This window comes from Muntiacus reevesi, chromosome 1 (assembly GCF_963930625.1).
Source record: "Muntiacus reevesi chromosome 1, mMunRee1.1, whole genome shotgun sequence".
In the NCBI taxonomy this organism is placed as follows: Eukaryota; Metazoa; Chordata; class Mammalia; order Artiodactyla; family Cervidae; genus Muntiacus; species Muntiacus reevesi.
The window spans coordinates 150,898,615-150,926,600 of record NC_089249.1 but is presented as its reverse complement, the minus strand read 5'-3'; the positions used below and the strand labels follow the sequence as shown (position 1 = coordinate 150,926,600).

General features: G+C 49.5%; 1 protein-coding gene across 8 annotated transcripts; it reads right to left on the bottom strand.

The window, feature by feature from the left end:
• Positions 1 to 685: 685 nt before the first annotated feature.
• On the bottom strand, positions 686 to 27,986 carry CYB5RL (cytochrome b5 reductase like). Of its 8 annotated transcripts, none has more exons than XM_065912400.1 (9): positions 27,899 to 27,964; positions 27,475 to 27,563; positions 22,392 to 22,646; positions 21,314 to 21,472; positions 21,011 to 21,078; positions 18,344 to 18,431; positions 14,820 to 14,924; positions 10,873 to 11,076; positions 686 to 6,336 (listed from the first exon to the last, which is right to left on the bottom strand). In XM_065912400.1, the coding sequence occupies exons 2-9, from the start codon at positions 27,517 to 27,519 to the stop codon at positions 6,133 to 6,135; spliced, it is 1,128 nt and encodes a 375-aa protein (XP_065768472.1). In that variant the 5' UTR covers positions 27,520 to 27,563; positions 27,899 to 27,964; the 3' UTR covers positions 686 to 6,132. The 8 variants fall into 8 exon arrangements, with proteins under 8 accessions (XP_065768472.1, XP_065768480.1, XP_065768526.1 ...); XM_065912408.1 differs by having other exon boundaries at positions 27,895 to 27,963; XM_065912454.1 differs by lacking the exon at positions 27,475 to 27,563 and adding an exon at positions 24,953 to 25,063 and having other exon boundaries at positions 27,899 to 27,926.

Below are 27,986 nucleotides of genomic sequence, written 5' to 3'. Positions count from 1 at the left end.
GATAAGGGATTGAACCCAGGCCCCCTGCATTGGGAGTTCAGAGCCTTAGCCACTGGACCACAAGGGAAGTCCCTATTCTGTGTTTTTAATCTTTTCAAATATGGGTATCTTATTCTACCCTTCCTTTTATAATTTACTTTTCACTCTATTATGTTTTTAGAATTTAGTCTATGTTGATGCTTTTGAACTGTGGTGTTGGAAAAGACTCTTGAGAGTCCCTTGGACTGCAAGGAGATCCAACCAGTCCATCCTAAAGGAGATCAGTCCTGGGTGTTCATTGGAAGGACTGATGTTGAAGCTGAAACTCCAATACTTTGGCCACCTCGTGCAAAGAGTTGACTCGTTGGAAAAGACCCTGATGCTGGAAAGGATTGAGAACAGGAGGAGAAGGGGACGACAGAGGATGAGATGGTTGGATGGCATCACCGACTCTATGGGCATGAGTTTGGGTGGACTCCAGGAGTTGGTGATGGACAGGGAGGCCTGGCGTGCTGCGATTCACGGGGTCACAAAGAGTCGGACATGACTGAGAGACTGAAATGAACTGAATTGAACTGAACTGATACACATAAATCTAGTTCCCTCACTTTAACTGCTGTATGGTTTTCCACTGTATGCATCTACAAAGAACACTTCATTTCTCCATTTTCTTACTGATGAACATATTTTCATTCTTTGTGGTTTCAAACAGTACAGCAGTGGATATCTTTATACACATCTCCTGTGCACCCACGTCACATACAACCTGTATAACAATTGCAGCACACACCCCTGCATGACCTTGGAGAATTGTTTAATGTTTCATAAGCTTAGTTTCCTCATCAGTATCCTGGGGTAACAAAATAGCACAGATTTGGTGATGGCTGCATGCTTCAATGTAGGTGAAAAGCATTTTGCAACCTGTACAGGACTCCACATGTTAGCAAGGTAATGCTCAAAATCCTTCAAGATAGGCTTCAACAGTATGTGAACCAAGAACTTCCAGAGGTACAAGCTGGATTTAGAAAAGGCAGAGGAACCAGACATTAAATTGCCAATATCTGCTGGATCAAAGAAAAAGTAAGGGAATTCCAGAAAAATATCTACTTCTGCTTCATTGACTACATGAAAGCCTTTGACTGTGTGGATCACAACAAACTGTGGAAAATCCTTAAAGAGAAGGGAATACCAGACCACCTTACCTGCCTCTTGAGAAATCTATATTCAAGTCAAGAAATAACAATTAGAACCAGACATGGAACAACAGAATGGCTCCAAATCGGGAAAGGAGTACAGGCTGTATATCATCACCCTGCTTATTTAACTTGTATGCAGAGAAAATCATGTGAAATCCTGGACTGGATGAAGCACAAGCTGGAATCAAGATTGCCAGGAGAAATATCAACAATCTCAGATATGCAGATGATACAACTCTAATGGCAGAAAGCGAAGAACTAAAGAGCCTCTGGATGAGGGTGAAGAGGAGCATGAAAAAGCTAGCTTAAAAATCAACATTCAAAAAACTAAGATCATGGTATCTGGTCCTATCACTTTATGGCAAATAGATGGAGAAAAAGTGGAAACAGTGACAAATTTTGTTTTCCTGGGCTCCAAAATCACTGCAGATGGTGACTGCAGACACAAAATTAAGATACTCCTTGGAAAAAAAGCTATGACAAAACTAGACAGCATACTAAAAAGCAGAGACGTCATGGTGCCAACAAAGGTCTGTATAGTCAAAGCCATGGTTTTTCCGGTAGTCATGTATGCATGTAAGAACTGGACCACAAAGAAGGCTGAGGACCAAAGAACTGATGCTTTTGAATTGTGGTGCTGAAGAAGACTCTTGAGAGTCACTTGCACTTCAAGGAGATCAAACCAGCTAATCCTATAGGAAATCAACCCTGAATATTCACTGGAAGGACTGATGCTGAAGTTGAAGCTCCAATCCTTTGGCCACCTGATGTGAAGAGCCAACTCATTGGAAAAGACCTTGATACTGGGAAAGATCAAGGGCAGGAGGAGAAGGGGGCAACAGAGGATGAGATGGTTGGATGGCATCACCAACTCAATGGACATGAGTTTGAGAAAACTCCAGGAGAGAGTGAAGGACAGAGAAGCCTGGCATGCTGTAATCCAAGGAATCGCCAAGAGTCGGACATGACTTAGTTACTGAACAACAGCAAAGGACTCCATGAGTGTTAGCTGTTTATTATTCGCATGTTTGATATCCAGGATGTACTGAGCACCCTTCCATCTAGGGACACAGTGAACAGGGATGGCTCCCAATGTGCTCACACACAGAAGAGACAGTTTGATGAGTGCAACAAGAGAAGAACACACAAGACTCTGCTCAGTAATCTAGCCCAGGGTGCAGAGGCAGGTAAGGCTTCAGAGAGGGAGTGACACTAAACTCAGCCCTCTAAAGACAGGGAGGCAAAGTGAATGGAAGATGAGAGGATGGAACGGGCAGAAGGAGCAGTAGATGTGAAGGGACAGAAGGACGTAAGGGAACATGCTTAGAACATAAGAGTTGGGGGTGGGGGAGTGGCAGCAAGATAAAATAAGCTTAGACAGGTAAGCAAATAAGTAAGTGAAAGTTGTTCAACTGTGTCTGACTCTAAATTCTCCAGGCTAGAATACTGCAGTGGGTAGTCTTTCCCTTCTCCAGGGGATCTTCCCAACCCAGGGATCGAACCCAAGTCTCCCAAATTGCAGGTGGATTCTTGACCAGCTGAGCCACAAGGGCAACCTAAGAATACTGAGGTGGGTAGCCTATTCCTTCTCCAGCAGACCTTCACAACCCAGGAATCTCACAACCCAGGAGGTCTCCTGCATTGCAGGTGGATTCTTCATGGAACTATCAGGGAAGCCCGGAGAGGTAAGCAGAGCCCAGATGCCACACCCTGAGTAATAGGGAGCCACTGATGAATTTTAAGCAAGGGAGTGATAGATTCTGTGTGTGAGAAGCAGTCTAGGCAAGCTCTGGAGAGCCGCTGTATACCACTGTACCTCCACTCAACAACGATGTCTCCTCCACTTCGGGAGCTCTTCTCTGGTAGTCCAGTGGGTTAAGATACCATGCTTCTAATACAGGGCGTGTGGGTTTGATCCCTGGTCAGGGAACTAAGATCCTACATGCTGCGCAGTGTGGGCAAAAATTAAAAAAAAATTTTTAAAGGGTCTGGCTGCAGTACGGGAGGGGTATGGGGGAGAGGCGAGAGGCTGAAGACCGAGGATGGGAATGCTGCAGGGGTGCAGTAAAACACGACGAGGGCAGAACCAAGGCAGCCACTGATTTTGTCACATCACCCTGTGACAGCATTCCCAGGAGAGACGGGAGGAGTGGGCCGGCCGACGGGAATCTCACCGTGATTCAAAGAGGTCTGTGCTCACATACCCTGATGAGTCCTCCTCTTGGGCTCACTTATTATCTTTTGAGGCACAGGACCCAGCCACCAGCTCTCAAGCTTCTGGACGATGTGAGCCCTTCGGTATCATGGTACTAAGGATGTGGCTGGGTTCTCACCAGTGTCCCAGGATAAGAAGCCCCACCAGCATCCAGAGCACACAGATCCCATATGGAAGGAGGGGAAGGGGAGGGTGACACATCCTAAGATAAGAGGGGCCGTCAGTTTTCACTGGGTGGTGACATCTACACACCAAATATCTAACATGGGATAAAGACAGACATACAAGAACTGCCCCAGATCCCTCGCTCCTTAGGTGGGGGCCCCTGACCATCCGTAACAATGGTGAGAGGCCTCCACCCTCAGCGCAGTGATGTGTCTTAGCCTCCTCCAGACTAGCCTAGAGCCAGCCATCCTCCTGGCACTCCGTACTTCCAATTTTAGCATACTCATCTCTTTAAGAATAACAACTTTAATTTCTATCTTCCTTGTCATAATGTAAGCTCCATGATGGAGATTCCCAGAACTGCCCTCAGTGGCTCAAACAGAGTCTGGCTCCCAACTGGCCCTCCAAGAGTATTTGTGAGTAGAATCAATAGGACATACCAATTGAGGGAGAGGAAAAGTTGGACGAAGATGCCCCGACTGAGAGACCCTGAGAAAGGAAAAGTGCCTCGCTTAAGTCACAGGAGAGGCGGAATGAGGTCACAGTTTCTGTCTGGGACCTCTGTTGCTCAGAGAAGGGCCTTCTCCTTACCCTAGGCTGAAAAGAGGGTTTGCAACAGACCAGGATTCCCTGAAGCTGAGTCCATGGAAGGCTGGTCTCAAAATGTTCTCTAGTTTAAAAAGCCTGGGAAACCCTGGTTAAAATGAAAAATCTTTCTTCACCACTGGACTTTTCAGAATCTTTATCATGCTCACATGCACATAATTGCTGGCAAAGGCCGCAGGCTGTATTCCCCACATCTACTTGACCATGGAATGCTGTCTGTGAAACCTGGTTTGAAACCTTTGGCACCATCTCCCAATGGCCTGTCCTTATTTATTGAACATGGCACAGCACAGCTTTGTTGCAACTTTTTGGGCAGTGCAGGAAAACCCTATTTCACAATTGAAAATGACTCCAAGCCCCAAGATATAAATGAGATAAAAACAGAACTGCTCTGGTTGGAGGGGGTCCTGGGGATCCCACCCAGCTGCCATTCCTTCACGCCTCTCATGCCAGGAACTATGCTATCCTACAGAGTCCAGTCTAAAAAAATCACTGGTACAGAATCTGTGGACAGGGCTGACATTATAAATATGGCTTCTGAGCTGGCCCCGCCATGAACTGTTTTATATAAGGCAGATCACATGGCCTCTCTGGGCACTGGTTTCCGCATTGATACAATGAGTCTGGTAGATGGGATACTTTCTGGAGTCCTGAGCTTTAACCTCTGATATGATGAGGACTGGGCTTCCCAGGTGGTGCCAGCGGTAAAGAATTCACCTGCCAAGGCGGGTGGCATGGGTGGGTTCGAGCCCTGGGTCAGGAAGATCCCCTGGAGGAGGGCATGGCAACCCATTCTACTATTCTTGCCCGGAGAATTCCGTGGATAGAGCAGCCTGGCGGGCAAAGAGTTGGACACAACTGAAGTGACTTAGCATGCATGCACGCATGTGAAGAAGACTGTGATTTTATGACTGCAAAATTCTAACTCTACGATTTTACGGTCCTTTGATTCTGAGATTCCATGGCTTAATATTCCCATTCTGGGACCGCCTGTAGCCAGCCGGAGCTGGTGCAGCAGACAGGAGCATAGGCTGCAAAAACGCAGAATTCATTAACTGCAGTGTGCTGCCCAGGAGCACTGGGTTCCCTGGGGAGGGTGCCCCATGCAGGATGGAGCGGGTGGCGTGTGGAGAGGAGGGGTGAGTGGATTGGAACCAGCAGCAGCTCAGTGGGCAGAGCAGCGAGAGGGACCCAGGTCTCCCAACTCCTGCTCTATCTTTAGATCTCCATAGCAACCGTCACCAGGGCGCTGAGCTGCAGGCGCGGGCTGAGCTGGCTGCCTGCAGGAGGGAGGGGCATTAGCTTCCTTCCGTGCCTCTTTAGCCAGGGAAAGGACTCTGGGCTGGGCTCTTGAGCCAGGAAAGGGAGACTGAGAGGGAAGCCCTTTGCAGCAGGAAAGGCCTGGGGCCAAAAGAAAGGTAGTCTAGGGCCCCACCTTGTTCTGAGACGTGGTCAGGTCAAAGAAGCCTCGACCTTCATTGTGTCAGGCTCATAGCACTGGAGGCCCAGACAGCAAGGTCCTCCTTCAGCCTCCCCTGCGGTCGTTCCCTAAACAGTCAGTGAGCACCTCTTCTGAGCTGGCCCTGAGGCCACAAGAGATACACAGACTCCAGGGAAAGCAGGCTTTGGCTGAGGAATCAGGAAAGCCCCTCCCAGTCCTCCTCCAGCCAATTCCTACTCAGCTGGGACCTGGCTCCCTCCAGGAAGTCCTCCCTGACTGCCCACTGTATACTTTCCTGTTCAGGACTCCTACAGCCTCATCCTTTCTCCTCCCAGCAGAATGCCTGTCGGAGTGTCAGTGACCTTGTGGGATGGATGAGAAATGGAGGTCTGCAGCTGCAAAGATATTTGTCTCAGGTCACCTGGAGCATGAACAGTGGTCTCCCATTCATGTCTTCGGATTCCAGTCTGTGATCCTTCCTGCTTCCCAGTGCCGGGCCCCAGGCCTGAGCTTTAGAAGCGAGGCCAGGCCTAGAAGAGGAAGTAGGAATCCTCGGCCAGGCCTGCGTGCAGCAAGTACCCAGCCACGTCCTTAGTAAACTCAGCTGACCCACAGACCAGGGCGAATGGCTTTCTCCGACAGGAGCCGACCAGCTCTTCAAGCAGGTCCCGGTCCAGGTGGCCAAAGTGGGTCCTGTCCCGGTAACTCCAGGGAAGCTGCTCCAGGGAGTTCTCCTGGGAGGATGAGAGACAGTGGGGGTGATTCCTGGGCGTCCTCAGAGTTCACACAGACAGCTCCTCTCTGCCAAATGAGGAACCTGAGCTAGAAGGGGTGGGGTGAACCAAGTTTCACCCAGCCCCACTATGGGCCAGGTACTTCCTTCCACGGGGACTCAGGTCCCCCTCACAGAAGCCCGTGGGCCGGTAGGCACAGGTGAGGCACAGGGAGGGGGAGGGATGTCCCTGGGACACGCGATGAGGTGGGGCAGCACTGGGACCAGAATGTGGGTCCCATCATTTCCACTGCGTCCCAGGGGCTGTTGTCCCAGACACTCTGGGGGGAATGTTTTCTCACCATGACTCTGGGTCTCCCAGCATCTTTCCAAGGTTATTTATTACCATCACGCTCAGAGCATAACTTTTGTGCATTTAAGTTTTCAATTCACTTGTTGAGTTAACCAATGTCTACCTAGTGGACTCGACGGACATGAGTTTGAGCAAGCTCTGGGAGTTGGTGATGGACAGGGAAGGTTGGCGTGCTGCAGTCCACGGGGTCACAAAGAGTCGGACACGACTGAACGGCTAAATTCACTGACTGAGTGGACTGTGCCCGGCCCTGTGCTAGGCAATGGGGACAGGACAGCTGCTCCAGGCAGACAGGGCTCCTGGCCTCATCTGGCTGTGTATCAGCGACCCCAGGCTGCCTTAACCAAGAGAGGGGCTTATTTCTCTCACATGAAAAGGCTAGAGGTAGTATTCCGGGGGTGTATGAGGCCCCAGGCTCTTTCTCGTTCTGCTCCTCTAGCCTTAGCTTGTGGCTTTCATCCCCAGGGTTACAAAAGAAAATCTCCACTACCAGCTGACTTGAAAAAATTTCTTTTAAGGAAACATTTTCTTGAAGTATAACATATGTATACGTATATCATATATTGTATATGTATTGACAGTTTGGAGAATTTTGATAAAGAGAAGAAGCCATGTAACCAGCGTCCAAAACAAATAAAACCCCAGCAGAATAGGGCTGTCACCTCTGGAGATGCTATTGAGGTGAACTCATTATTAGAGCCAAGCTGCGAGGCAGGATGGAGAGAGGGACGTTGGGGTTGGAATGCAAGCTTTGTCACCACTTTCTGGTGAGTGACCATGACCTCTCTGAGCTACCGTGATGAGTGATGAGCTCAGGGTGATGGAGAAACCCTGAAAAAGGCTCCGTGAGAGCAGGCCTAGAATCCCAGGTGCACTCAGAGCCCATCAGACCCCGAGGGCCTCTGAGGATAGTGCTGTGCTGCTCACGGTGGATCCTCTCTGATGATCCCCATCTTCTCGTGTGCCCTTTGTGCTCTGACCTACCCAACGGGCCCCCTCGAGGTCAGGAACCAGCAAGGCCTACTGGTCTTGCCCCTCCTTCCCACTGCCCCATCCCCCCTCCCTCCCTGGCCAGTTCGTTCAGTGCAGCTCACCCTGACTGTACACCAAGAAATGCGTGGGGTCTGGTTGCTGCTCAAGTTGGGAGGGGACCCTCAGCAATGAGGATGCAGCGGGGTGGGTGAAGGAAAGCCTGGGCCATGACAGCAGAAACATCTACACCAGCCTAGAGGCTCAGGGAAGCTCCCAGGATGGAATTACACCTCTGCAGAGATGCGAGGGATGAGTGGGCGTTAGCTTAAGAAGTGGGAAAAAGTGCTCCCGGCGGGGGGAACAGCACGAGGAAAGTCAGAAAAGCATGGAGCACTTGCGACCACAGGCAGACCAGTGACACCAAAACGCAGCATGCAATGAGTGGGTGGAGGAGGGCCAGGATGGGAGGCTGCAGAGGGCTGGCACATAGTCCTGAGAGCTGTGGGGAGCCAGGGAAGGGCAGGAAGCAGGGCGGCGATGTGGTCAGAGCTGCCCTTCCAGCGACAGGATGAAGGACAAATACACAAGAAGTGGCCTGAATAGGGAGACCCTTGACGATGTTGTTGCTATGGCCCAGTCAGCAACTGGAGTAGAGGGAGCATGGACAGGCAGGAGGCGCCTCTCACTCCATCCTCCCCCACCTGCCCTTGCTATTGACAGCCAGCCCACTCGCTTGCCCAACCCCAGGGCACCAGCATCATCAAAACCCTGGCCCAAGGTAGAAGGTGCCCTATCGCTGGTGAACTTTAACTCTGCCCTCAAGCCCAGGCTCAAATGCCATCTGCTCTGTGAAGCCCTCTCTGCTTGCTGCCAGCATCTTGAACACCCTCCACAGCACCCATCCCTGCGCTGTTTTACACCAGCAAGCAATAAAGCCATGGCCTCTCCACCAACTTGCTGTGTTACCTTGAGCAAGGTTCTTAACCTCTCTGTGCCTCAGTTTCCACATTCATTAAAAGGCCATGATGGCAGTACAAGCCTCCTAAGATTTTGGTGGGGACTATATGAGTATATGCAGAGTATATCATGAGAAACACTGGGCTGGAAGAAGCACAAGCTGGAATCAAGATTGCCAGGAGAAATATCAATAATCTCAGATATGCAGATGACACCACCTTTATGGCAGAAAGTGAAGGGGAACTAAAAAGCCTCTTGATGAAAGTGAAAGAGGAGAGTAAAAACATTGGCTTAAAGCTCAACATTCAGAAAACTAAGATCATGGCATCCGGTCCCATCACTTCATGGCAAATAGATGGGGAAACAGTGGAAACAGTGGCTGACTTTATTTTGGGAGGCTCCAAAATCACTGCAGATGGTGATTGCAGCCATGAAATTAAAAGACGCTTAGTCCTTGGAAGGAAAGTTATGACCAACCTAGACAGCATATTAAAAAGCAGAGACATTACTTTGCCAACAAAGGTCCATCTAGTCAAGGCTATGGTTTTTCCAGTGGTCATGTATGGATGTGAGAGTTGGACTGTGAAGAATGCTGAGCACCGAAAAATTGATGCTTTTGAACTGATGGTGTTCAGAAGACTCTTGAGAGACCCTTGGACTGCAAGGAGATCCAACCAGTCCATCCTAAAGGAGATCAGTCCTGGGTGTTCATTGAAAGGACTGATGCTGAAGCTGAAACTCCAGTACTTTGGCCACCTCATGCGAAGAGCTGACTCGTTGGAAAAGACCCTGATGCTGGGAGGGATTGGGGGCAGGAGGAGAAGGGGACAACAGAGGATGAGATGGCTGGATGGCATCACCAACTCGATGGACATGAGTTTGAGTAAACTCCGGGAGTTGGTGATGGACAGGGAGGCCTGGCGTGCTGCGGTTCATGGGGTCGCAAAGAGACGGACACGACTGAGCGACTGAACTGAACTGATATGAGTTAATACACATACAGTGCTTAGAACAGTGCCAGGCACAGAGAAAATGCTTGATGAAGGGAAGCCCTTGTCAGCCATCTCTGTGGCTGCCTCCACATATATAGGTGAGCACCTGGAGGCCAGGAAGAGGGCATCTTCAGTTTTAAGCAGGACTGGCCCTCCCCTCACCCCTCTCCCCCTGGCTGTCCACTAGCCCTTTGCTTCATCTCTGACCTTGGGCACTGCTGTCACTGTTCACATTCACCAAGCATGACATCCTGGGTAATCAGGCCACTGAGCATTCCTCCTGATAGACAGGCTTGTGGACTCTGGCTCCTGGGGACCTCAGGATCTCTGGTTTCCTGACAGCCCCCTACCCACAACATCAAGGATCACGGAAGTCGTTAGGGACCCTCTAAAGCTGCCTCCAGAGGTAACTGATGAGAAGGGTGCTCCAAAGTACAGGGCAACGAGGCTGACCCTGAGCAAGAGAATGGAGGGGAGACACCAGCAGGGGACCCCAACCCAGGGTGTGTGGGAAAGAGAAATGAAGCTACAGACGAGGGGAGGCAGATGAACACACAGCTGAAGGCCTAGCCTGAGGTAAGGGACAAGACAGCCCCCCACTCCCGTGCTGTGACCCTGAGGGGAGGTCCCAGAGCGGTGGCTTGAATGAATGGAGGGATGGGGAACCAGAGGGAAGAGGGCTCAGGAAGCAAAGCCACTTCTAGCGAGAGTGGCTGGGACTTGCACGGAAAAGGGATGTGGAAAAGACCCTCACACATGCCTTGAACTCAGATCCAGTTTATTCCACCAGCTGTTGACAGTGAGTGCCTCCTCTGTGCCTGGCACTCGGTGGAGCACTGAGAGACTGGTTACCCAGAAACATGTCCCTGCCTCAATCAGCTCTGACAGCCAGAGGACGTCTGTGCTTGGCCCACTGCTTCCATCACCAGGCCCCTTGCCCACACAACGGAGGATGCTGGAGGGTGGATGGCAGGCAGCAAAGCATGCTGGGTGAGAGCTGGCGCTCTGGAAGCAGACAGCCTGGGGCTCAGATCCTGGCTTCACCCCATCTGGCAGGATGGCACAAGCTGGTGCCTTCACCTCTGAGCATCAGCTTCCTCATCTGCATGATGAACATGACAACACAGGCACACGCTGTGGGTTCCACCAGTGGCGAGAATGATTATTACAACACGGGTGAGAGAGCCCACGGCAGGCCCTCGGGGAGGGGTGCAAGGGGACAGCAGAGTCTCCATCAGGGACGCAAGTCATCCCTTGGGCTCACCTGGCTGAGGACAAAGAAGGTGCGGACATTCCAGAAACGGGCCTGCTCCTGGAGGAAGGTTTTCATGTAGATGCCCTCAAAGGTCTTGAAGCAGCCGACCAGGGTGATGAAGGTCTCGTCCTCTGCGTTGTCTGTGATGCTCTGGAGGATGGGCACCATGGGAGCCAGGCCAGTGCCAGCAGCCAGCATGAGGAGCTCCCCGTACTGGGGAACAAGACGGTACATGACAGGGGTGGGTTGGGAAGGGGTCTTACTCCACCTACCAACTATGGGGCCTTTTCCTGGGCTTGCTTGAACTGGATGATACTGTCCTTCTGGGATGTCCTCCCCAGTCATCTGAGTTCCCCTCTCTACCCCCTCCAGGGAACCCTCTGTGCCTGTGAAAGCTAACACTTGTGAGGCCTATGGAACAGAAATCATGGAATCCGGAGGCTGCAAGGAAAAGCAGTGGTGCAGTCATCCTACAAATGGCTGGCTGCCTTCTAAAGCATCCCCACGGGACTCTGCTTAGATACTTCTGCTGACAGGCAGCCCTCTAGATCAAACCAGCCAATCTTAAAGGAAATCGACTCTGAATACTCATTAGAAGGATTGATGCTGAAGCACCAATCCTTCGGCCAGTTGATGCGAAGAGCCGCCTCACTGGAAAAGACCCTGATGCTAGGAATGATTGAAGGCAGAAGGAGAGGAGGGTGACCAAGGATGAGATGGTTGGATGGCATCACTGATTCAGTGGACATGAATTTCGGCAAACTCTGGGAGATGGTGAGGTTCAGGGAAGCCTGGCTGCAGTCCATGGGGTCGCAAAAAGTCAGACACGACTTGGCGACTGAACAATAAGCCCACTACTTCCCAAGAAGTCTGCTGTATTACAAGCTGACTCCCCTTGCCAGGGAGGGCTTCTCATCTCACAATGACCTGAAACCTGCTCCAACCAAAGCTTTGCCCACCACCCCCATCCCGGCCCTGCCCTCTGGGCTGCTTCCTCTGCCCCAGGGCCACCTTGCAGATATCTGAGGACCCTGGTTGGACTCTGGGCCGGTTCTTCTCTAGACTAAAGGAGATACTATACCTCAGTGCCTGGCACAGTGCTGGCCCAGAGAGCCAGGCAATAAAGGTGAGCCTCCAAGAGGCCCCTGTTCCGTCAGCTCCCCCTCTCCAAACCTGTTTCCTGGTTCTAGGTCTCTTTAAGATCAGCGCTGTGCAGGTTAGTGCCTGACCCCCACAGTGAGGTGTTCACCTCTACCCTTTGTAGGTCTCTGTGAGTGTGGTCCGAGTTTCCACTAGCTGTAGTGACAGCCACTGCACACCACACTACTGCAAGGAATGCTTCCTGGACTACCACGGGCCATGCAGATCTCGGGGTAAACCCTCAGCCTATGATCTGGGCAAGTTCTTTCACCTCTCAGAGCCTTGGTTTCTTCACTGGTTTAAAAAAAAAAAAAAAGATCTCTGCAGAAGAGTACCTATCTCAGAACTGCCATGAGGATTAAAGAGATGACAAGTGTCTGGTACGGAGCCTGGGACCTAATGCAGTTGGATTCCTGCCACTCACAGCCCAACTGCTGGCCCGTCATCCTGGCCTGTGCTCCGATTCTCCCAGCCTCCAGTCACAGAGTCTGCCGTGAATCACCTCTTTCTCCCATCACTGCACAGGCGCTCCTCTGGGGAGCCTCCCCTGAGCCAGAGGCAGGTCTTCCCACAGCCTTCCGCATACCCTCCTCACCTTGTGTTGTCATCAATCTATGCGCCTGTCCCCCCATCAGACTGGGAGCGTCTGGAGGACAGGGCTCATCTGACCCATCTCTGGGCCTCCAGGGTCCAGCACTGGCCTGACCCTGGGTGAACCCCTATGGGTGTCTGTGGAACAAATGCAAGACAGATGCTAACACGCCAGTCCCAGGACTGACGTGAGCCACTTGCCACGAAGATGGTTGCAGAGTGGCAAGACTGGCCTGCACCCTGGCACCCTCACAGGAGCAGGGCGAAGCCTCAGCCACAGTTTCAGTGGCCAAATGTTGGCGTGTGAGACGCCATGTCTTTTCCTTCACGGCTGGGCCCTATACCCTCTCAGATAGCAAGTGTGGGGTTTTCCTATGGGGTCTGCGGGTGCCAAGGTCGTAAGACTGCTATGTCTGGGAAGATGGCCTGCAGGTATTCTTTATTTCTTCTTTTAGCTTCTTTATATCGGCAGATTTGGGGGGGGCAACGAACACAGATACTACATTTGTAGTAAGGAGAATACCAGTAAAAGCTATTTTTAAGTTACACAAAAAGAATGGACACACAGACATAGCAAACAAACTTGTGGGGGCTTCCCTGGGGGTTCAGTGGTTAAGAGTCTGCACTTCAAATGCAGGGGCACAAGTTTGATTCCCGGTGGGGAAACTGGGATCCACATGCCGCATGGCATGGCCAAAAAAGAAAACAAACTTATGATTACCAAGGAGGAAAAGAGACGAGGGATGAACTAGGAGTTTGGAATTAACATACACACACTACCATATGTAAGCTAGATAACCAACAGAGACCTACGGTATAGCACAAGAAACTATACTTAATATTTTGTAATTACCTGTAAGGGAAAAGAATCTGAAAAAGAATGTATGTGTGTGTGTGTGTGTGTGTGTGTGTGTGTGTATAACTGAATCACTCTGCCGTATACCTGAAGCTATCACAACATTGTAAATCAATTACACTTCAATTAAAAATAAAAGAATAGAGAGGAAGAATGATTCATTCTTTTCCATTTGTTTTGCTTTGTTTTCCTCATTATAAAGGTAATAGGTACTCATTGTGGGTGATTTGGAAAATATAATGAAGAAAATAAAAATCACCCATAATTCCACCACCCAGAGATGCTAACATTTTATTGCTTTTTTTTTTTTTTAATACTTTTCCTGTATAATCTAACTTAAGTGTCCTAGCTTGTTGTGTATTCAGTATTTTACTTAGTATTGGTCACTTGACCTTACAGCATAAGCATCAACATCATTTATAAACATAATTTTTAAATCCAGGATAATAGTCTATCAAGTATCTGTAACCCAGTGTACTTAATTGCTCTGTTGTTGGATGTTCAGCTGTCTCCAATTTCTTGCTATTATAAATAAGCTGCAATGAACATGTGCAAGAGGCAGCATTTTGGATTCTTTCCATAGGGCAGACTCCAGAAGTGGAAGCACTGGGTCAAGGATGTGAAGATTCCTAAGACTCCCAGTGGTGGTTTAGTTGCTCAGTTGTGTCCAACTCTTTGCAACCAAATGGACTGTAGCCCACCAGGCTCTTTTGTCCATGGGATTTCCCAGGAAGGAATACTGGAGTGGTTTGCCATTTCCTTCTCCAGGGGATCTTCCTGATCCAAGGATCTAACCCAGGTCTCCTTCACTGCAGGTGGTCTCTTGTATTGCAGGCAGATTCTTTGCCAACTAAGACACAAGGAAGTCCCAAGTCCCCAGTACATACTGTCAAATTGCTTTCTTATGTGCACCAATTGATGAGAAACTAGTGTTTTTTCCTAGGAACGTCAGGCAAGGACTTGAACATGCCATGAAGATGAGGGGAAGAACCCTTGGCCTGGGAAGCAGGGGACTTCCAAGCAGCAAGTCACAAGGTGTACTTAGGGAGTGGTCTCCATAGTCTTGTAAATGGCCCGTGAAACTGGAAAGAGATCTGAGAGTCAGCTGGCGTAAGGGCCCTACATGCCTAGCTCATAGTATGAATTTTTCCAAGCAATGTTCAGGCACAGATGGTTCTGGAACATGGGCAGTTTTGTTTCTGAGTACCTGTCCCATCTCCTCCCATGTCCAACCCCAAGTATACACTTGGCATTAAGTCTGGGCTCAAGAAGAATGCCACAATGAGATTCTATGGCCTGAAACATGAGAACCGCAGTCCTGGAGGCTAAGCTGGGAGGGGTCTCCTGAGCACGCAGCGTGGGCACTGACCTGGTTTGGTTTATAGAAGAAGCCTCCAAAGGGTCCTCTCCAGAAAGCTGTGTCTCCTGCCTTCCAGGACTTGACATACTGGGACATCAGCCCAGTCTGGTAGCACTGCAAACAAACCAAGGGAGATCTCATTGGGATGGGCATGCACTGCCAATACAAACCAAGCTCAGTACTTTACACGCGTCAGCCTCAAGCTCAGTACTTTACACGCGTCGTCTCATTTAATCCTTCCAATCATCCATGAAGTTAGTGCTGTCAGTCCCTGCTTTCAGATGAGGCCCAGAACCTTACACAGAAGGCAAATGGTAAGACCAGGATGAGAATCTGTATGACTATCAGCCTTAATTACAGAGGTCTCAAACCAAATAACCAGGAGCCACACAGGTAACATAACTGAGTGAAGAATCAGGTATGAGACAATTAATGGCGCCTAACAGTCTCAGCGTTAGGCAGACAAGAGTGAGTGGTGGGGACTAAGGTAAATCGGTGAGCAAATTCTCTTTCTAAAGGAAGAAGTCACTTTGCAAATTCCAGTACCCAGTCCACAGGGCCAGTGATGCCAGATCTTCTGACTTTCTAAGAGGGGCAGGAAATCCATATTTTTAAGAAAAATTTCCCATTTTTGAAATGTCAGCAGTTAATTTAAAATTTTAAAACACTATACAGGCCCAAACCAAATATATCTGTAGGCTAGAGGCAGTCTGTGGGTCACTCATCTGCAATCTCTGTATATGCCTATACTGTCTCCTGGCTGGATGAAAAAAATGAAGGTTGTGGAGGGGATTCCTCATGGGAGAAGGGCAGTATGCACTTGCTGGGTGCCCACCCACTCTGTGCTAGGCGCTATGCTGGGGCTGCAGGGAAGACAGCTGGACCTTAAGCTCCATGAAAGCAGCCAATGCCTGAATCATGGAAAGGATGTAAACATCTGAATGAACAAATTAGTAACCCAGATCAGGCCCTCCTAAGTGTAAGGAGCTCACAGTCTAAGAGGGACCTAAGGCTCAGACATAGACAAGGTAGAGACTACCTAATGCCTGAGGAGGTGCGGTCACTTCCAGTGGAGTAGGACTGGGGAGAGCTTCCTGGAGAAGGAAGCAGTGGGGCTGGACCTTGAAGGCTGGGTAGGATCAGACTCACTGGAGATGGGAGCAGAAGGGCACAGAGAATTCTGGGCGTCAGGTGTGGTATGCTCAGGGGTAGGACAGTCCAGGTCATGTTCTAGGAACAGCAAGTAGACACAATAGAGGAGGGGTCGGGGGGAGCACTGGGAGAGCGGACTGGAAGAGTGTTTGGAGAAATTATAACCAGGCCTGAAGGAGAAATTGGGCTTTGGTCACCAGATTTGCTTTTAAGCACTCGCAGCCACTTCTGGTACCATCGCTGCCTTCCTTGGGCACCAAATGCATAAAGCAAAGAACGTCCTTGGCTGACCTGGAAGAGGTCTGGGGAGGAGGCTACAGTTTTTCTAACTTGCTGAAAGATACAATTCAGCCCACCCCTTGTTTTGTGGCCCCGGTCCTGGGGAGGCACAGCCCCAGGGGTGGCCTTAAAAGCCCTATGGCACAGAGAGAACTCGAGGAGAAAGGAAGGATTTTTATGTGCTTCTGGCACCCACACAGAGCCTGGCACAGGGTAAACCCTCAAAACACATTTATTAAACAGAACTGACACTGGACTTGTTCTTCCATTTGGGATCATATTACCCAAGGGGCCTTGGGACAATATCATCTCTCTGAGCTTTAGTTTCTTCATCTGCAAAGTGGGGAGAATATGATCTACTCTGCAGGGTGGTTACAAGGTTGAAATGAGGTAATTAAAGAGCTAGACGCAGTACCTGGAGCCCAGAAGTGCCTGAGAAATGGGAGTTCCCCCTTCCCATCTACAAGGGAGCGTAAACCTTAGAAAACCCGCCTGCCTTCCCAATTTGCCAAGACATTTCCAGTTCTTCCCAGCCAGCGGCTTAGGGATAATTAAGCATCTCTCTGAAGAGAGGCTTTCCGGTAAACGAAGGAGAAAATCAGCCTTGCAGCTGGGAACGATCCAGCTGCCCCGAAGTACTGTCTCCAGGCTTATCCTTTCAATAGAAACACACCCAGACAAGCAGCTTGGGGAAGTGGGCCATTTGGAGAGGATTTGTGGAATCTCCCAGACAAACAGTTGCGTGGAGAAGGGATCCCATCCAAGCTTATGTGTGAGGGAATAAATACTTGAGCTCTGAAGGCAGACGGGGAAAGCAGGGGCCATAGATGGTGCTAGGTACTTGGAATCAGGAGGCCAGGGCTTACCCACCACTTGCACTTGTTACTACCTGGGGAGCCTCAGGCTCTCCTGGGGTCTCAGTTTACTTGTCAATGAAAGGGGGATAATTTCCATCCTACAAGGGAGACAAAGGATGTGAACACCTAAAGATAGGTGTTCCCTAGGATTCTGTTTGGGAAAAGATCTAGAGCTATGTATTAGGCTGACTCATGTGAAACTGCTGGTTCCGTAAGTCAAAAATGTTAGCGTGTCAGCAATTTCATGTAGTTCAACCCAATTATTTGTGCTCATAATTTGAACTTCATGACTTCTTATACATTTATTGCCTACTCCTTGGGTCTCCAGGGCATTTTGTATCCAGCCCACTTTGTTCATCTCATCTCTACCAATTGCCCAGTCCACCTTGGCTGCCCCCACAATCACATCTCCTTCCACCACTCAGACTGAGTATAGTTCCCACCAGACCCTGCTTTATTTCACTTCTCCCTGCCTTTGGTTCTCCACCCCTGGAACACCACCTCTAATCTGTACTCCTTCTTCAAGGCCCAACTCAAATGCCCCGGCCTCTGCCAAATTACCTTGCATAAGGTAATTTCAGTTAGCTTGGTCCCCAAGGAACTCCATGTCCCGTCTTTTGCCTGCGCACCCGCTCTGTTCCAAAACTAATGACTGGAAGTTCCCCAAGTCATGCCCCCTTGGCGGCTGTATATACGCGCTGCTCAGCACTCAGAGCTTCCTTCCCACTCCCGAGCTTAACACAGAGCTCACACACATAGCTTCCTCCAAGAAGCCCAGCCCACTTTCCCTGCAGCCCCAGGTGCCCTGAGCTAGGCTAGGGCTTGCTGCATCTACCACCTTGCAGTGTTCCAGTCTGGCCCCATCTGAGGGTGGGCACTGGGGTCTGACTCCCTCTGACTCCCCCCTGACTGCCCATGACTTGGTTCCCCATTCCCTGGCTCAGTGCTCACGCTCCATCAGTAGTAAGAAGGTGAGGAGGAAGAGCTTTACTCTTCTCAGTCCAAGCCTTTTGTTCATAAAATCTATCAGGAACATGCCCTTTGTTGGTGATGCAGCAGCCCCTTTTCCCTAAGAAAGGAGATGAGAAAGGGCCACCCCCATTGTCCCTGCTCTTCCCTCCAGCCAGCCTCCTCCCTTGTGAATCCTGGCTTTTCCCAAGTCAAAGGGAAATGCCCAGCCCCGATCAAGTTGGCAAATGGAGGTCCAGTCCTTGGCTCTTAGAGCAACCATGTGAGTTGACTTACCTTGATTAAAACTTCAAAGTATCCTTCTGCATTGGCAGGGCTGATGGGCGTATAGGCTCTCTGAATTTCTAAGTCATCTACTGTCCCTCTGGGAAAGAGATGCACTTGGTCAGGCAGTCAGCCAGTCATTCAATAAATCCTTAGAGTACCTAACCTGTGCCAGGCTGGTGAAAGTGAAGCTAGGGGCCCAGGCATCCCAGTGGTCCTCACTGAAGGGCAGGCAAGGTGGAGCAGAAGAAAAGAGTACTGGGCTCCCCCACGACTGCGTGCTGGCTGTGAGACCCTGGGCAGGTCCTTTAAACCTTCAGTTGCTCCTTCTGTGAAATGGGGACAATCACCCATGCCCCTGCCATGTGGTTTCATTGGGATTACAGATGAAAAGTTTCTTCAAAAAACACACTGATGATGTGAGCTGTTTTAGGACATCACTGGAGTTTTTCCTGACCTCTTCCCAACCACAGCATGATCAAGATAAAAACAGCTATGTTTAACAAGTGTTTAACATTTAGCAAATATTACCACATGCCAGGAGCATTGGAATTAGGAAGGATCCTCAAAGGTGCCCTCATCCAAAGCTTGACCTGATGCATGAATCCACTCCAGTATTATCAACAAGGGGGCCACAAGGATAATCATGCAGACATGTTGTATTAAGTGCCTATGATGCACCAAGTATATTACAGGCGGTACCTCATTTATTGCAAACAATAACCAAAATGAGGAAACCAAGGCTTAGAGAAGGGATGTCACCTGCCTGAAATCACACAGCTAGAATCAACTGTAGCTCTGTCTGCTTCAGAGCCAGGTTCCTTACCACTACTCCTCAGAGCTTCCCTGGAGCACCCAAGCACCCCTTTCTTGAACCTTACTATGTACAAAATTTTCTCCTCCGAGGTATGCAAAGATTAAAAAGGCTCATCCTAATGTATCAAAAGTTGGGCAGAAACATTCAATAAATGCTTACAGAACAAGGAACTAACAAACAGAACATATGGCATGGCTCGGATGCAAAGGGCACTGTGACATTTGCTATGACAGAGGTAAGTCTCAGGCACTCTCATCTGGGGAACCTCAGAAGGCCTCCCTGAGCTGGGTATTAAAGGATGAGCCAGTCACTAACACGTGAAAATGGGGACAGGAAGTAACGGGAAGAACCTAGGCAAAAGCTTGTGCTGTGTGCTTAGTCACTCAGGCGTGTCCAACTCTTTGCCACCCCATGGACTGTAGCCCGCCAGGCTCCTCTGTCCATGGGGATTCTCCAAGCAAGAATACTGGAGTGGGTTGCCATGCCCTCCTCCAGGGGCAAAAGCTTAGAGGTAGTTTAATGTAGGACAAGCCGGGAACTGGTGAGAGGGGCAAGCATATTGGTGGGCAGCAAAGAACCTGGTGGGCTAGGAAGCTGGGGCTGTGGGCTGGCGTGTTGCTGGGGAGGTGCTGTGGAGCACCAGAAGAGGTCTGAATGAGGAGGGACCTGGGTGTCCTGAGAGTGACAGAGACAGTGGAGAGGGACCAGACCAGAAGCAGGCAGTTCTGGGCATCCCTGACTTATGGATGGAGGGTTTCTTGGGCTCTGACCTGTCCTGTGGCTCCTAAAGGAACAGTGACCTTTAAGAACCGCCAGTCAGGCCACAGGCCAGAATGAGCTGGATACAAACACCAGGGGTCAGTGTGAGGCAAGTGACTAGATTGTGATGAGTAATAAGCTCTCTCCTGGTTTCCTTCCTGGCTACACCTTCTGTCTCCTTTGCTGGCTCTACCTCCTCTTGCCAACACTGTAAATAGTGGAGTTGCAAGGGTTCAGTCCTAACTCCTTCGTTCTTTGAATGTCCCACATGCTCCCAAATGCCATCCAGGTATAACAATATACCTGGATGCTTCCCAGATCCATGCCTGCACCTCAGATCTCTCTGCTGAGTGTCAGGCCTAGAGAGCTGACTGCCTGCCAGATGCCTCCACCTGGAGGTCCCAAAGGATCTTGTCCCTGGGTAGGTGGAGGTGGGGATCAAGGTGGGAGGAGAGGACAAAATTAAGCTGGGAGGAAGAAGGAAGTGTAGAGGAGTGAAGGGTGTAATTCAGGAGGCAGGCTGTCTGGGCTTGAATCCTTATTAGCTGTGTGATACTGGGCAAGTCTCTTATTTTCAATTTCAGTCTCCTTTCTATCAGCTGGTGCTAATTGTATGAGGTTAACGCCACAAGCTCTGGAGACACACTGTTTACTTTCGAACCCTGGCTCCAACATCTGCCAATTGTCTGATCTGGGGGAAGTTATTAAACCTCTCTGACTTCAGTTTCCTCTCTGGTATGATAATGGTGCCTACCACACAGGATTTTGTAAACAATAAATAAGCTCATATGTATGAGCATAAACTGTGTGAAAAAAGTGTTGTTATTATTTATCATGAAAATACATTATCTAGGTCAATTCCAAGAGCTCTCTAAGTCATGTATCACACTGTTTACTCTGAAGACGGCAAATGGAAGCTTTAGGAAGGTTAAGCAAGTTGCCCGAGACCACGCTGCTAACAAATGGCAGAGCAGGGCTGCAAAGCCTGGGTCCTCTCACTACCTGAGTGTAGTGTAGGACGGGGTCCTTCCACTACCTGAGCATACCGTAGGACGAGGTGCTCCCACTACCTGAGTGTACCACAGGATGGGGGCTCCCACCACCTGAGTGTACCGTAGGATGAGGTGCTCCCATCACCTGAGTGTACCGTAGGATGAGGTCCTCCCATCACCTGAGTGTACCGTAGGATAAGGTCCTCCCATCACCTGAGTGTACCGTAGGATGAGGTCCTCCCATCACCTGAGTGTACCGTAGGTGAGGTCCTCCCATCACCTGAATGTACCGTAGGATGAGGTCCTCCCATCACCTGAGTGTACCGTAGGATTAGGTGCTCCCATCACCTGAGTGTACCGTAGGTGAGGTCCTCCCATCACCTGAGTGTACCGTAGGTGAGATCCTCCCATCACCTGAGTGTACCGTAGGATGAGGTGCTGGCCAGGCCGCAAGCCGAGCTGGCTGTTCCCGGGTAGTGCAAACCGGACAAGGTAGGTGTCCTTGGTGAGCCTGTCTACAGCACTGATGAGGAAGGCCAGGAAGGTCTCTGGGTTCAGCTTGGAAGGGCAGCTCTGCAAGAGGAAAAGATTCACCAGCTAGAACTTGGGACTCAAGAGACAGGCAAGCCTCCACGAGCATCCTCCCCACAAGGAGGGGCTACTGCGGTTGACAAGTTTTCTGTATAAAAGTGCAGCCCACCTTCCTTCCCTTTCAGGCTCTAAGAACGCCGGAGCACTTTACATCAAGGTCACTCTGCTCTGAAGCCTTGCACGGTTCCTCTCAGCCCCAGGATAAAGCACAAGGTCCTTAGTTGGACACTCTAGTGCCCGTGGATGGGTCCTGAGTCTCGTTTTATCTCCCAAGCATCCAGCGTCAGACCTTCCTCTGTTCCCCACAAGAACACCTTGTGGATTCCGACCTGTAAGTCTTCATTTGCTCAAGCTGTGTCCTCCATCCAGAACACTCATTTCCAATGCATGAAAAACCCACCTATCCTTGAAATCAGCTAAAATCCAGTATGCAGATTTAGAAATTGATGGGACCTTAAAGATGACCTAATCCAATACCCTTATTTTACATGTGGGGAAACTGAGGCCTAAGTGGTAGTGACTTATTTGTACAAAGTCACCACCATGAGCAGAGGTTCAAATTCATGTCTTCTAAGTCTCAGCCCATTGCCCTTAATACTCCAGCCACCCCCCAGACCTCCTTCAGGAAGTCTTCTCTGACTGCCCAAACTCACAGATCCTGTTCTCCTGAAAATGCACCCACCCAATTCACTCCTGGGTCCTTCCCTCACTATACCACCCCATCCCCCACTCCCCAACTCAAGGCCAGGCTTTGAACCTGGGTCAATCTGCTTCATCAGGCCCACTCTTTTCCCTCTGCTGCAGAGTCAGAGAAAGCTCCCTTGAGCAGGTACACAATACGGGGCTGAAGTCAGGTGGATGCCGACACCTGGCCCTCGTGTCTGAGGAGCACCCCCCTTACCTGTGTCTCTTCCCTATGCAGCAGGCTCCTGTCCTTGCTGGCTCGGGCAGCCTCCCACCTTGCCAGATCTCGCTGGTAGAGGTCGAACACACAGGGCGAGCAGCCACTGCCGCAGCACTGGGAGGGCAAAGGCTCCACCGGCCGAAGCTGCAGCCAGGCTTCCTCTTCGTCACCTTCCTCCGCCTGGCCCATCATCAGTGGGGCTTGATCAGATACTCTTCCCAGAGCAGGCCCAGGCCCTGCTCCCTTGCCAGCCTGGAGGAGGGAACACATGTGGTTACACTCTGGGCGCCTCTATTCCACTGGTTCTCCCTGAGGCCGGCAGGTGCCAAGCTCCGTGTGAGCACAAGGATGAATCAGTCCTGGGGTCTGCTGTCTGCGGGGAGGGAGGCAGACAGGCACAATAATCCCAACAGGCAACCACGGTTTCTTGACCTCTTCCCATGCTCTGAGTGCTGGATCAAGATTACAAAGAAAATTTCACAACATTGTTCATCAGCTATACTCCAACATAAAAGAAAAAGTTAAAAAAAAAAGATTACATAGAAAATTTCATTGAACTTTTAAAATACTTTAAATGATGAAGTAAAACATTTACGTACAATTTAATAATTGTTATCAAAGAGCCATCTTGTAACCATCACTCACTCAAGTAAAAACAACCTTGCTGGCATCCCAGAAGTCGCGCACTTGTGTCCTTTCTGATCACACCTCCGCCCCCCATAACCACTATCGGTTTCCTTGCTTTTCTAGACTCGTGCCACCTTTGTTTGCAATTCTATCCACAATTTATCAGATTTGCTTAGTTTTTATCTTTATATGAACAGCTTCCCAGGTGGCTCAGTGGTAAAGAATCTGCCTTGCCAAGCAGGAGACTTGGGTTAAATCCCTGCATCAAGAAGAAAAAGAAATGGCAACCCACTCCAGTATTCTTGCCTGGAGAATCCCAGGGACAGAGGAGCCTGGTGGGCTACAGTCCATGGGGTCTCAAAAAAGTCGATCATGACTTAGCGACTAAACAATAACAACAGTATCATATGAATGTATTCTTCTGTGCCTACTTTCCTTCACTTAGTATTGTTGGTGAGTCATCTACCAAATTGCTGCATTTTATTTAATCTTTACAACAAGGCCAGTCCTGGAGGTGCCATTTTATGGATGGGCAAACTGGAGTCTGAAGAGGTTTAATAACTTACCCAGGATCACACGCATGCATGCTAAGTCGCTTCAGTCATGCCCAACTTTGTTACCCTATAGACTGTAGCCTGCCAGGCTCCTCTGTCCATGGGATTCTCCAGGCAAGAATACTGGAGTGGGTTGCCGTGCCCTCCTCCAGGGGATCATCCTGACCCAGGGATCGAACCTGCATCTCTTGCGCCCTCTGCATGGGCAGACAGGTTCTTTACCACTAGCGCCACCTGGGAAGCCCTACCCAGGGCACAAAGTTCCATAAATGATGGCACTGGGACTTAAACTCTGCTCTGTCTAGTCTCAGAACAATTGTTCTTCAATCACAGGAAAACAGAAGGAGGTAGTGATGGTCCAGGTGAGAGCTGATCTGGACCAGGACAGCTTCAGAGAAGATGAGAGGAGAGGGGACAATGAGAGAAATCCTGAAGCAGGAATTAACAGAACACAGAGACTGACGGATGCGAGGTGAGCAGGTGAGGGGGAGAGAGGGCTGAAGCGACATCCAGGTGTGTGGCTTGGATCCTTGGGTGGAGAGTGGGTCCAAAAGGAGTTGAGTTTTACAGGAAAGAGGAAGGGAGGGAAAAGGTAAGTTCAGTGAGAGGTACACTGAATGTCTGTGGGGCATCCAAGGGCAAAATCTAGTTCCATTTGGATTAAGCAGGTCTAGGAACCTGAGTCTAGAGATGGAGCCCTGGGTAGCGGACAACAAGGAAGGGATGGGCTGGTGGAGAGCAGGCTGGGGCCCCTGCGAAGCCCGCTTGGCTGCCTGCAGCGCTCATGGCCCTTGGTCCAGCCCTGGTCATGGTAGGCGCTCCATAAATGCTCTTCCAGGGGATGAATCTCCACCCTATAGCATTTCACACTGTTCAGAAATGACAAGTTTACATGTTTTTCTCTTCTGAGATTGGGAACTGCTTGAGGGCAGAGACCCGTTTTTTATTCATTTTATGAAGCAGCACAGTGTATATTTAAAAATATGCATGTTATATGAAAAGAAGAAAGGAAGGCAAGGAACTTGGTTTCAGGGCCATTAGGTAAATATTGAAAGATAGACCAGGGAGGAAAATTTAAATGGTTATGATTTATTTTGGGATGTTTCTGTGAGGGCAGTTTGGGATTTATCAAGGTTTTCTGTATTTACATGTGGAACTCTACAGTTCATATAGAAATAGAGCTGTCATCTCACTTCCAAGGAAACTATTCACTTAAAATCCCACAGGCAAATCAAAATAAAGGGGGGAGGGGTCTCTTCTCCCCCTCTTGTCTGAGAACAGAACTTAGGGGAAATCTGATGTCACAGAACATTACTTAAAATGCAATTAGACTAAAACCTCCAGTTTTTGCTATCCTCCCACTCATTTGACACTTACTGGGCAGGGGCTGCTGAATGAGGTGCTGGGACACAGAGGTGAGTGTCACTACTCGTCTATGTCCTGGAGGAGCTCCTGGCCTGGAGGAGTCAGACACTAAGCAGATAATAACTGGGAAAAGAACAGAGGTCACTTACTGGGCCAGTCTGTCCCAAGCACTTTGCACTGTCTCACTCTGCTCCCGACAGCCATAGGTAAGGAGGCAATGCATTTCTTTATTTCACAATGGAGAAAACTGTGGCCAGGAAGTCAGAAGTGGCAAGGTTAGTGCATATACCTGGTCTCTTAAGACTCCAGGATATTCTTTCTCCCTAGATTTCACGCCTCTGGAGGGCAGAGGAGAGTGTCTTCACCTCCAGTTCCCAGTGGGCTGGGCTGGCACACCCACCTTGTCAAACTGCCATTGAATTTTATGGGCCCCCTGGAGCCTCCCAAGGGCAGTAGCTTCATGGGTGCATAAAATGCTAGAATCAAGGTGTGGGTCAAGTCTGTGGAAAGGCGAGGAGCAAACCACTACGCCTGTCAGAGGACATGGAAGTCCCATTTCTTGGTTACCAATCACTTCCCAGGAGTCCTAACTTTTACGATTTTTCCCACTTTTCCCGCTTCCCATACCCATTTACATTGGAGTTTTCTATGGGTCCAAATGATGTGCTCCCCCAACACTATCCATCAGCACACCTGCCACCAGCTCTGACCACACATGTCCCCTGCTTCGCATTCTCCAACAATCCCCCACTGCCTACTACACACAGTCCAACCTTCTTACCTGGTGCCCAACATTCTTGGTCAGCACTTGCCCAAATGCTCTTACCACTTACTATCACTGATTTTAGAAGGGCAGTTCCTGTGTATGCCACAAATCTCTCTCTTGTAAAGGAAAGATTTCTCTTTAGAGGAAAGAAAACCTTCTTCTACTGCTAGTTCAATGATTTCAGGAAGGTTCAGCAGACTAAGACCCTCTTGAGGGCAAGTGTGGTGTCTTATACTTTCTGCATTCTACCACCAAGCACAGGCCTGGCAGGTGGAAGGCTCAGGCAAGTGGTGAGTGCTCAGTTTACAAACAAGGCCTGGGAGCCAGGCATAGTGCTCGGTGCTGGGATACAGCAGAGGTTAATAAAACATGGGCGCTACCTTCACGAGCTTCCAGACAAGAATGGTGCCACATCAGTTCAACCCATTCTTCCTGCATGTTATGTACCAGGTTTATATTAAAAGTGAATGAGATCTGGTTTCCTCTATATGCTGATTTCTTACTCCCAAGAGGTTTGGGAGAAATAAAGCGAGCTAAGCTAACAGAAGGGGCTCTGTTAACTGTAAACTGCTGTACAGTGTGAGAGTTATTTATCTATCTTTGCCTTAAATTTACTTTCTGGATTTTACTAATCCCACTTTCCCTGGTATTTTGGAAGTGATTAGAGAAGTTGGCCATGTCAGTTGTGACTTTTAAAGATCAGTTTCGCATCTCCTCTCAGCCTCTACTTTTTGAGTCTAAGAAGGCAGGCCTTGACACATGTTGCCTCTGCCTGGATGACTCTCCACACACTCAGACCCTGCTTCAAGGTCACCTCCTCTCAGAGCCACCCCCTGTACCACCTCCTTCTCATTTTCTAGCATAGCTGGCTTGGACTGGTTTCGTGGAAGTCAATTTTTCCTCAGTCTGGGGTGGGGGAGGGGATGGTTTCAGGATGATGTGAGCACATTAGATTTATTGTGCCTTTTATTTCTATTTTGTGGCAATCAGGATATTCTGCCTTTACTTTAGGGTTAGGGTCTATGTTCCTATAAGAATCTAATGCCAGCTGCTGAACGGACAGCAGGCAGAGCTCAGGCAGTGATGCAAGTTGATGTGGAGTGACTATCCTGGGGGTTGAGGACCCCTGCTTTAGCAGGTACTCTATTTGCTTATTCATTACATCATTATAAATATACAATAAATATACATTAAATGTATATTTACTATGTGCTCAGCATTGATCTAGAGGAAGACTTCACAATAATGAAGAAACAAAAACTCTTGCATTCATGGAGCTCCTTGCAGTCATGGAGCTTATATTCCAGTGGGAACGTCATTAAGATCAAAATGAAAAATAGGCTATGTTCAGTGTTAAATACTAAAGAGGAAGACAACTGAGGGAAAGGGATATTAAGTGTGTGTGTTGCAACTGCTATTTGGTTTACTTGCTTTCTGTCTGTATCTCCCACTTAAACTGTAAGCTCTACATCGCACATTTGTTTTATTCACCAGTGAAAACCCGCTACTCAACAGTGCCCGACACACAGTAGGTATTTGATAAACACCTACTGAACAAGGAGCAAGGCACCCCTCTGCCGCTCTGGCCCCGCTCCTAGAAGGCGAAAAGGGACATTCTGAGGAAAGACGAGGAAATGAACTCATTTTGGGCACTGGGGAGGAGGCATGCAGTGTGTGAGGTCAGAGCGGCCTCAGCGTGGTGCAAGAGCCACGCTCAGGCTCCACGTCAGAAGTGGTGGAGAGAAAAGAAAACTTAAGGGATACCCACCACGTTCTGTACGCTGCGTGATTGAGCTAGTTTAGGCATTTCCATCCCTATTTTGAGGCTTCCAAGTTGCGGAGTGGTAAAGAATCCCCCTGCCAATGCAGAAGATAAGAGATGTGGGCTCGATCCCCCGGTCAGGAAGATCCCCAGGCGGAGGGAATGGCAGCCCACTCCAGCATTCTTGCCTGGAAAATTCAATGGACAGAGGAACCTGGCCAGCTACAGTCCATGGGGTCGCAAAGAGTTAGACTCGACTGAGCACACAGACACATCCCTATTTTTACACCGAATGACTTTTAAGGCTCAGAAGGAAGTACTCTGCCCAAGCTCCAATTGCTAGTAAGAAACCAAGGTTGTCGTGAGTTCAGGTTTTAAGTCCTGAAGCTCTCCTAGTTCGTTCCAGCTCTCACCACAACCACTCACCTACCCTCCTGCGCTTCCCCTCAGGTAAAGATCTTGCAGGTTTCACTCCCACCCGGGAGAGGTGGGCAGGCTTCCACCTGTGAAAAAATGTG